Source organism: Scleropages formosus, chromosome 10, assembly GCF_900964775.1.
Source record: "Scleropages formosus chromosome 10, fSclFor1.1, whole genome shotgun sequence".
Lineage (NCBI taxonomy): Eukaryota > Metazoa > Chordata > Actinopteri > Osteoglossiformes > Osteoglossidae > Scleropages > Scleropages formosus.
Genome location: NC_041815.1, coordinates 17,537,953 through 17,549,461, shown reverse-complemented (window position 1 = coordinate 17,549,461; position 11,509 = coordinate 17,537,953). Strand labels below are relative to the sequence as shown.

Genomic DNA, 11,509 nt, shown 5'->3' with positions numbered 1-11,509 from the left:
TCGAATCTCCCCGGCAACAACTTTATTTGGGAATTGCGTCCGAAAACGTGTCTGTTTCACGCCGTAGATCCTGTATGTATATAGATCGTGTGTGTGTGTGTGTATATTCAAATGAATAAACACTCGTTTGGTGGAGAAATTAGGCCAAAATTAGTTCCACTTGTCGTAATTCCCATTCCTAAAGAGTACAGACTGCGGCTATAAACCCACATTAAACACAAGTGAAATTAGTTCACCAACAGTAAAACCAAAAACGCTCTCTCAATCTGCAGATCCTATTTGCCAACAGATCACCAACATTTAAATAATGAATACTGTGTTTACTTAGTCGGTAATAACATGAATATTCAGTTTAAATAGAAGCGGCCACACTTTTGACCCAAGCTAAATAATCACTTTTATATACAAATCACTTTATCTAAAATCAGCTTCAAAATACTCTACCTTTACAGACTCAAGTGTACAGTGTTTGTGTTCATGTTACATGTGAGTAGAGAAAAGCAAAATGTCATTTCTGCGAAAGGACAAATGAATTGTGTGAACATGTGGCGTAGAAGCCATAATCATACATTTTAAGGCAGTGGCTGTTCCTTTTCAAATAATCCATTTTTGGAAATAAACAAATACCAAAGCGTAGTATTTACTTTTCCCTTCCTTTTAGACATTTAAGTAGAGGGCGTTAACCTCAGTGTCACGTTCACAGAAGCGGGTTTAGAGTAGGTGTAGGGCGAGACAAGCAGGAAACACCACAGAAATCTCCAGATTCACTTTCTGACGTGAAAAAGCTGAGGAACGCAACAAAGTAACGGATACAATAAAAAATGATAATAACAACGGAGGGTCAAGCTTCTGTTCGCATGCTTGGCAAACGTGGCGGGAAACAAACCGATGTCTGTATTAATATTAATTTGGGCGGCCGTGACATTTTTTAGGAGCGAGAAGGTTGGCAAGCACAAAGGTAAGGCAGCGTCACTCGGGAACCAGCGGAGGCAGGTGGCCCGACAGAACCGTGGAGAGGGAAGCTGTTCTCCGGGGGGTTTCTCGTGGCGGGTCGCACGCAGCTGGGCAGGTGAGGAACAGCACCTGGGTTTACAGGTGGCAAGCAGACAGCCATCTGCATCCAGCCTCTTGTATCACAGCAAGCGAAAGGAAGCAACTGTCGCTGGCTCTGGCACGGAAAGCCTATCAGGAGTCTACCGGCTTGCGTCTCTCTGGCAGAAAACCCTGTCGGCCTAAAACGTACGTCTTCCTTTTCATACTTTTATCGCAGATTTTGAAAAGGAATTACTTCCCAGAGATAATCGAGATTAATCGCTGGCGAATGTCGTGGCCATCGGAGATCTGATGCCGATGTCTGCCTACACGCCACATCGAGATACACCCTGGGGAAAATAAATGCAATATTGATATAAGTTAGATATATGCTGAGGGAAATCCCAGGTTATGAATATATACTACTCTGTAATCAGACAACAAAAGTTGAGATCTCAAAGGGAAAACAGTGAGTTGGGAAAAACAGTCAGTACTTTCACCACATACTTAAAACTGATTATAAACACATTACTGCAGTAAAACTTTTTACATTTAGATATATTACTCTTTTGGCTCTCGAGGTGGTAATACTTTTAAAATAATTGACACTAGAGAAATTAAATATATAACGTTATATATTGTCTATATTGTAAATGACATCCCTTCTCTGTTGGACAACTATTATTGTATTATATAATTAAAGATAAAAATTCAACAAAAATTACTCTAGAAAATGGAGGTTTTTGAAATGTTTAATTATGTTATATCGTATGAATAATGAATATATTCAAGTACCTTAAATTAACTTGATCATTTGAATAAAGGAATAAAGGGGCAGCTCCGTTTGATTTCAATCCTTTTTCAAATTGGACATGAAAGGATCCCGTGTGTGTATGTGTGTGTGTGTGTGTGTGTGTGTGTGTATGTGTGTGTGTGTTTTTTTTTCACTTATTTATGGACTGCATTGATAACCCAAACTGATTTAAATCTATGAACACAACTGAGATATAGCATTCCTCTCAATTAGGAAGACCAGTGATAAAAAGATAAGTCCATACAAGCACATTGGTTCTGTTGATATAGATGCTTGATGTTAAGGAAAAAAATACACTCCTGTGTTTTTACTGTGTCTGTTGGGATTTATGCAACACACAATTTAATAAAACATATGCAAACTCACTGGAGAGATTTGCTGTAACATGTTGTACCTTGTTTGTACCACAAACATTCTAGATTGTACAAATGTTGTTTAGACACTTTACACTGGTTTCTCTTTTTGAAATACAAAAAATAAATAATATAATAAGCTCTTCAGGAACTGAACGGAGTAAGGACCGTGAAAGCAAAATCTGAACCTGTCCACCTGTGAGAAGACTGGTGAGAAGTATGGCAAATTACTCTGACATTAAACTAAAGCTTTCGCTTGAACACTTTAAGCAATATTCCTTAACAACAGTGCGCAGCGAAGCATTTTGTGTTCTGAAATGTTTCAAATGCTGACAAAGTTTGCTTGCGCCCAAACTTACTCACGGCACAGAGGGTTACAGCTCCTAGGGGAGGGATGTGGGAATCCAGAATGAGATGCACACGAGTTCAGTAATCTGACTTCACAGCAAAGCCAGCAACACAAGAAGGACTGGAGCTTGGGAATTGGCCACAGAGGAACGAAATAAAAACTCAATAAAAAGTCAGAAAGAAATAGAACAAGGCACAGAATCTTCTGCAAATGGTTGAACTAAATAAGATCCATCGCAGCAGTTTGGAGGGTGTTGAATGGTGAAGCTCTCTACAGTGATTTCTGATGATGACCTCCTCCTCTCGCTCCTGGTCCGGCCCCCCTCCTCCCTTCAGTCCGAGCCCCCCCAACCCCACTTCCCCCACCCCGTCAGCGCTCTTCTCCTCTTCAGATGCACAGGCTGAAGTCGAAATCCTTCTCTCCCCCGCACCGCCCCACCCACCCCGCCCGACCCACCCCTAAAACAGCTGAGTGTCCGGCATGGGACGGAGTTATATGTAGTACTCCTTCTTCTCGTCCGAGTTGTTGTGGCCGCCCTCTGCATTGATGATGGCCGTGTCCGCGTCCGCTGCGTCGTCTGCCCCTTTGGCTTCATGGGTGAAGTAAGTGCCTGTAAGGGAGGCAGCCTCTATTAGAAGACGGCCTCTAATTCCCCGTTCACGAAAGTCGCCCTGCAGTAGGTCGGCAGAGCAAGCACATAGAGGCCGGGAGATACGCGAGATTTACCTTTGTGCCTGGCAAAGTATCGTCCCAAAACAATGAGCAGGCAGAGCATGGCGAAGACCACGACCGCGACCACACCACCGACAACCGCATGATCCATCTTCTGTGGGACTCCTTCACCTGCTCGTGAATCTGAAAACACCAGAGAAGCGGGCAATGTCACCTTGTTTCCGGAACCACGGCTGCCCACGTTGACGAGACTACGGCAAACTGAGTCACCTGCTGAAATAATTTGAATCTAAAATTTGACGGAAAATATTGTAACGTTAGTAAGTGTTAAATTACATTTACACAATTATACTAATGAAGAAATCATACAGTTATGTTAGATTATATACTATACTATACATACAGTATCGTGAACAGTATAAAGAGGAACTGAGTAATGGCGAGTAACGATAAAAACAGCTATGAACATCTAAAGGCAAACAAAGGTATGTTTACATTTACATTTATTTATTCACATTTACAAGTATGTAATAGTCAGGGCATCCTCATGCTTTAATATGTTGGTTATATAAACACATCACTTCCCGCAAATATTATTTTCTTAATTAATGATCGAAATTCAGCTTTGTTTAATAATACTAACGTAAACATTAATGTAAGCTTATCGTAGTGTTTTTTTTCTTCTGTTGCTTATATTTATTTTTAAGTAACTTATGCACTTTTAACTTTTCTTTAAGGTATACAGTTGATATGCATACACGGAGGACATTCGTTTCCCTTCAGTTGCACTCTGCTTCAACACAGAAAGAGACATTTCCTCCAATTACAAAGTATTTTTATCCTGTGCCTGTGCCTTTACGTTTCTAACATTTTAAATTTTTTTCATATTAATTGAATTTTCATTTTACTGTGAGGATGATGTTTTCAATTTTAGCTTCTCATGAATTGCAGATTACCCAAAATAATCTAGTGAATGACATGAACATATGTACTATGCTTTCCTCATATTGTAAAGTATTCTGGCTCTACTGATAATATTATAATCATTTTATGGTTGCAAGTACAACATGTTCTGCATGTCACAGAGCTCCTTATTCACTCATGGATTAAATAACCTTGACCTTTTAAGACAAATATTGAAGATGAAAGAGATCTGATGGGTATCTCCATCAGGAGTGGAAATGTCACATCGCAGATAAATTACCATTTAAAATGAGACCATATCATATAACAAAACACCATTAATGAAGAGAAAAAGAGAGTTGTCACTGGCTGAACACGTACCTGTCTGCCATTCCCCCCACTGCACAGGGATTAGCAGCTAAATATTTTCTTCCACACAAAGGAATCAAGGTTGCGCTGTATTTAATTATTATTCTGGAGTAGTTCAGAACGTATTTGCAACTTGTTGTAATATGCCTACAGTTTTTTTTTTTTTTTTTTTTTTTTTTTGCCTTTTAAAATTTTTTCTTGACAGTTCCATTAATCTGATGTACTGGGCACATCTTGGAATGTAAACAGAGTATAGACTGAAAACTGTAAAGTATTCTTACATGTCCATGATTTGTGAAATTAAAACTAAAGGTTCTCAGCTTCAATCTTAGCAGGCAGGTCTATTTCAGCCTATAAATCTGCCCACATGCACTGTCTACAATCAGAGCTTTAAAATAAATAAATAAATAAATACGTGTCCCAGCAGACCAGAAGTGTGAATCTGACTCCATTTAAAAGAAGGATTTATATCTCCTCTGCTGCAGTGCAAGGCAGAGCTTTACAACTCCAAACCCTAATAATATTTGAAGTGTATTGATCAAGTGTATGGCTCCATGACAAGCAGAGTTAAAAGGGGCTGGTGGAGTTGAGAGCAGGGACTCTTCCATACTGCAGAGAGAGGCAGCCACATTATCATCAATATCTCTCCACTTGGCTTTTGGGAAGAGATGAAGGGAAGAGAAAAGCAGGAGGAGGATCAGTTCCTAAGCTCATAAAATGTTCTCCCAGATACAGTTAAAGTATCGATAGGGCAGAACCTTTTTCAGACAGAGATTCCTGAAGGAATAAGTGTCATTTGTTATTGTGCACGTCAATACACACATACACACACACACACACACACACACACACACACACACACACACACACACATTTTCTGAGCCACTTGTCCCATACGGGGTCGCGGGGAACCGGAGCCTAACCCGGCAACACAGGGCGTAAGGCTGGAGGGGGAGGGGACACACCCAGGACGGGACGCCAGACCGTCGCAAGGCACCCCAAGCGGGACTGGAACCCCAGACCCACTGGAGAGCAGGACCCGGTCCAACCCACTGCGCCACCGCGCCCCCCCTCACATGTCAATAACTATGTCAAATAAATGTGTCAATAACACAGTAATATGACAGCCAATTAGATGTTGCATTCTAAATGTGTTTAATTGGCAAACAAAATGACATATTCAGATAAGCCTTACCAAACATGGCAATGTTTTACATGAGTATTTGGACACCAGAACACAGATGACAAATTGTCTTTTTCTATAACTGTTGAACCTTGCATGAACAGAACCCTGGTCAAAGCTCCTGTCAACAGGTGTTCTTCTTTCCATGAAGGAGAACCTCACGGGCATCTGGAAGATACCTTTTTCTACTGGGGATGGAGGTCACCCACAGATTCTCCTATCAGTTAGATGCATTGCACAGACTGGGACGTCTGTAGATTTAAATCGATGTGCCAAAGTGCTCAAAATCATTTTAATAATATCTACCCCTTAGCTTTCACTCTTTTAAGGTCACACTGGTAGAAAACACCCCTATAGTGCATGTGGGTGTATATATACAAAGAGAGATATATACACACAATGGTGATAGTTCCGAAGAATGACCTATTGAACACAACGGGCATCCAAAAGCACTGGTGGAGAACAATACAAAGCAAGGAAGAAAAGCCGATCTGTGACATTTGCTTTAGAAGCACAAAGGCCAAAGTGGGACCAAGGAATAAGCCAAGAAATCTCTGCATGCAAGCATCTGGGGCCAACCAATCTCTGAAAGAATTCACATTCCTTAGTGTTCTGCTATTCTAGTTGGGGACCTAGGCACAGGCCCTTGTCCCTCTGGCTCAGCACTTCAACGCCAACTCTGCTGCAGTGTATCCCAGCTTCCCTTTATTTCACCATCACTCAGAAGGGCGAGTGGAACAAGGCGAGATGAAGAGACTCTGCTTACTATCTCCTCCCACTCAAGTTTCTCCCAGACTGCTTTTTGAAGGTGAAAAGCACCCTGTTTGCTTCTCTAACTGATAACATATGTGTATTTTCAAGAGTAAGACCATACTCCTCTCCTTCAGCTCTCTACAGGACAGCAAGGATTGTATGCAGGGGTGCACATATAAACCTGTGTTGTATTTATATATAATTCTGGACTGATAAAACCCTGAAAGACATTCAGAACCAAAGCATTCTGCAGGGGAGAACAGAGAAAATCCGTATTTCTGAACATATCTGGTTCTGAGCTGGTTTGCCCTGCGTGGTGCCAAAGGAGTAGAACAAACGCTACTTTTCTGAGGCTTCACTCTAATGGTGGATGGAAAATATGTTGGCTTTCCCTTCTCTCCTCAAGTGAGCCAGCCTGTCCGTGCTTTATCTCGCTCTCAAAGTCAATTACTTTATTTCCGCAGGATAAGACCAGTGTTGTTTCTAACCATCACTCTGGTCGAAAGCTTCTGCTGCCAACTTCTAATAACTTTCTCAAATGAAACACATTCAACATCAGATGGTATCCCCTCGTGAACAATTAAAATCCTATCTGTCTCTTCTATTATCATTTTTCTTCTTGTGTCTTTCAGTGTTTTAAAGAGAATGCTCATGGTACCGCCACTGGATGAGGATCTCTCCTGTAAATATCCATGAGAACAGAACACACCCAGGGAGCAGTGGTAGGAGATATGTTGTGAATTACTGATCTCCAAGCAACAGCTAAATGATGTATATGCTGCAACAGATGCCTTTCAAATCTTGATTAAAAACCCATGTTTTCAAGAGACCACTCATATAAAGCATCTCTTGTTCAGCCTAGAATATTTCATCTAGCCAGTAATCTCCTCGGTTCAGTCAAGATGTGAAAACATGGAGCAGGAATTAATGGCATCACTATGAATTTTACCAAGATGCCCAGGGAGAAGATACCAATAACTGACACTAAAACCATAGACATTGTTCTACCTAATAAAACTGGAAGGATACATTTTACATATTTGTATAGCTGTTTTTTTTTTGCAGTTTCTACAAAGTGATTCTTCACCATATTTGTCATTGCGTACGATTGCGTGTCAATGTCAATGTGCGATTCTTTCCGCAGGATGCCCACACAGCCGTGGTGGGTGCAGGAGAAGCAGCGAGGACAGATGTGGCATTTTCACATTGAATCTACAGTGATTAGGTCTAATTAAAGAGTGCGACACGCAGACCTGCCCTGTGATATTCCAGGCTCTGCACAGAAGAGAAAAGGGGATGACTAAACCGACACGACAAGAGAGGAAAGATAGAGCTCCAGGCAGAACAGCACCCATCTGCAGCCTTGCATGTATGACAAGCACTAAACAGTTTTGGGTTTGTCTGGAGATCTGGGCATATGACCAGCACTCCACAACACGAGACCTGTCTGCAGATCAGCACACATGACCACCACTAAACACTTTTGGGCATATCTGCAGATGTGACCTCTGCTTCTACAGAATGGAGTCTATTTGCAGATAGTGAATACTGAAAAAAGAAGTCCACAGGAGGCACATTCCTTCAGGGAGCTTCCTATACTCTCGTCATTGATTAGTCATCGAAAAACATGGCCATCATGAAACTCCCACTAAAGAAATTGTGAAGTTGATGCCAGGGCAAGAAAGAAACATTCTGAAAATAAGCACAGAGGAGACGGCTGAAGCAGAACACCTGGAGGAAAGCAAAAATGCCACGGCAGTCACAGAAGGCCAGTGGAGGTAATAGCAAACACAGGCAAGTGCCTCATTTTTTCGTTTTCAAGATGCCTCAACAATCAGTTGACAAATTAATGATCAGAAAGACAGCAAAGCTTCAGCTTCCATTTGGCGCTTTGGTAACTGAAGTGTGAGGGATTCAAGTGGTATAACAGAGCACTAACTGCGCCCCTGGCAAAGACAAGCAACAGATAATCCACGTGCCTAACACTTCCATGAGTTCCTACATTGTGTATATACAGATCTGATGCCCCTTGATGTACTGAAAAGCCCATTCAAAACTAAAGAGACCCCATCCATCTTGATGTCCATCTAATGAATATAAATTTCTATTTTGAACATAGAAATTACTGAGTACCGATGTCTTGCTGCTCTGTACACTAGTATACTTAGTTAAGTGTCAATTGTCTAATGAAACAAACTGTACATCTGCTTTTCTATTACGCATTCATTTAACACTTGAATTCAAGCAATTTAAACAGCATACAGTTTGATACTGGAATCTTTGCTGTCGAAGTGAAAGAAAAAGGAGTGAGCCAAAAAAAAAATGGTAATGATATTAAAAAAAAGCCAGCACAATGGCTCCTCGGTGAATAATACAATTGGGATTGGAAGTTTGTTGGTAATTCGTTTTGCCAACTGTTACAAGACACTTTATCCAGTAAGTCACGGTCAGTAAAAGCTTAATAATATGGGCATCTTTCAGTTTATTTACAGATTCGGGTCCTGTAAAAGCCTTCGATATAGCTATCAAATAAAAGTCATTAGAAGACTTTTTTGAGTAATTATATTAACGTTGAGCTACACTAAAATTAAAGATAAGTTAAAATGAAGATATTTTAAAAAATTGTCTCCACGAACTCCTACTCAGTACCACTGCTGAATGATTCATCCCCTAAACGTGTAACATCCCTCATCTTACTATTGATTTTGCTTTGTCACTGTAAGTGTGTATGTACAAAAATTGACTGATTGATTGATTGATTGATTCATTACCAACATGCAGAAACACTAAAATAGTAACTGTAAACACTACGGTAGTGAGTTGAATTAAGTCCGACACGACTATTCTGTTTGGGAGTGTTTCATCAGCTGGGTGTATAAACACAGGTCACATCTGCAGGCCAGTGCGGGGATAAATTTCATAAAACTAGTAGGTAAGAGCATGTATTTAAAATAAATAAACTGGAAAATTAGCTGGAAAAATGCTTGTATCATTTATAAAATGAGTGTGACACAAGGGTGAGTGCATTAAAAAAAAATGAATAAACTTCAACAGTCTGGACCGAAGGAACCGTATTCTCCTGGACAGGACCATGACGATAGCTGTGCACAAGGAAAGAAGGGATGGCTAAATGGAGAACAGAAAGAGTTCTCTATCTCTTAACAGCCAAGATATCTCAGAGTTTAACAACAGAGAAAGGCCCAGCACCCAGCGAAGTGGGTGGAACACATGAAAGGATAAAACATGAGTAAGGACCCGGTTTCCAGTAAGATGTGTGCTTTTTCAAGAAATTAGCAAATGAAAACAATGGAGCCCAACAACTTTGCAATAAAAACAATTTCAACTCTGAAGAAAAAGACATTTGAAAAACTGACAGTCACTTGAAGCACAGTGACGTATGGCTAAATGGGAAAGCAACAGCCCTCAGCAAATCCTTTGCTCTGTCTAGGAAAAAGAAAGTTCTGCCTTATTTTCCACATGTCACACATTATATTTTTTGCCTTTGATCATCACTAGTGGTCAAAGGTAACTATTTGAATGGAAATGTATGAATAAAGTAATGGAACTGAATTCTCAGCTCTTGTTGTATGCAAGATAGATAATCACAATATAACTCTCTTTTATGGACGCCCTATTACTACATTACAGGGGAACTAACACGGGACTAGGGACGCTGATGTTTGCTGCACAACCCAGAAGAACCATTAGACACATGCTGGAGATGTTGTATTAAAAGATAAAGAACCACGTACAACAGCGGGGCCAGCAGGGCCATTTGGTCCATGCTTCACCTCACAGGAGGGGCCTCACCACAGCCAAGGGTGCATTAGAGCACAATATACAAACTACCTGGGTGCCAAAAGCTAAATAAAATTGTCATACATTCTACAAATAAAAAATACATGCCAGTTACATTAAAAAGTGTTTTACCTGTCTTCTCAAACACTTGGGGGGCTCACAATTTCAAATGGCCCAGGCATCATATGAGCTCTTGATGTACCTGGTTTCCAGGGGTCATCCACCAAGCCTCAGTGTAGATCTTCATCTTATGCCCATTAATGATATGGGGTCACATGCACTCAACTGGGTCATACGCACACATATGTTCTCAGTTTACATCCAGTACAGATGTTTCTTTCTCACGGTCTTCAGCAGTATAGAATGTGAGCAGGGAACCTCTGCTGAGAGGTGGCAGACTCAGACATTCAAACAGGAAAATATACTTTGCCTGTTTAAAAACTAGAGAAAAAAGGCTCATTAAGCACAAATGAGAATTGGTAGAATTAACATTTTGACAGCACAACAGCTGCACTGCAATGGGAAATGAACAGCTTTATGGAGCTGCTGTGAGAGACATGCTGAAGGAGACCACAGCAGGAGCACCTCCTGCTGTTGCCACTCCTTCTCTCCCCATGAGGCCCGTTTCCCAGCCAGGGAGGCGCAGACCAGCACGCGGATCTTCGCAAACCTGTGCCTGAACGCAGGAAACTTTTAAGAGAAGAACAGCGCCCAACACACCAGCCCAACACTATGATAATCACTGGTAAAAAAAATACACCGAATCAGAATCACTCCAGTACAATCTTGAGACTGAGTGGTTTGAAATCTCATCTCATTATTACATCTGTTAATTCACTCATAAAGCACTACAGTGACATTCATCTTAGAAAAGAATTCTCTTTTGATTTGTTTTGAAATATCAGACACGACAAAATACCCTGCAGTTCTGATTACTTGAAGACACGGAAGAAGCAGGAACATGAATTCACACACACACATTTCCTGAACCGCTTGTCCCATACGGGGTCGCGGGGAACCGGAGCCTACCCGGCAACACAGGGCGTAAGGCTGGAGAGGGAGGGGACACACTCAGGAGGGGACACACCCAGGACGGGACGCCAGTCCATCACAAGGCACCCCAAGCGGGACTCGAACCCCAGACCCCCTGGAGAGCAGGACCTGGTCCAACCCGCCGCGCCCCCCTTGGACCGTGAATTCGGTTGGAATGATTTAAAAATAGCAGTTCATCTGGTGTACTACCTCTGTACGAAAGCAAAAAAAAAAAAAAATATGTACACTTC

General features: G+C 41.3%; 1 protein-coding gene across 5 annotated transcripts in view; it reads right to left on the bottom strand.

Annotated features, from left to right (window-relative positions):
* Positions 1-1,776: 1,776 nt before the first annotated feature.
* cadm1b (cell adhesion molecule 1b) overlaps positions 1,777-11,509 on the bottom strand; it is a 145,966-nt gene continuing 136,233 nt past the window's right edge. For all 5 annotated transcript variants that reach the window (XM_018742901.2, XM_018742903.2, XM_018742904.2 and 2 more), the window contains 2 exons: positions 3,275-3,403; positions 1,777-3,158 (listed from right to left, as the gene is read on the bottom strand). In XM_018742901.2, coding sequence (XP_018598417.1) covers positions 3,040-3,158; positions 3,275-3,403 — 248 coding nt within the window. In that variant the 3' untranslated portion in view covers positions 1,777-3,039. The remainder of the gene's footprint in view (positions 3,159-3,274; positions 3,404-11,509) is intronic.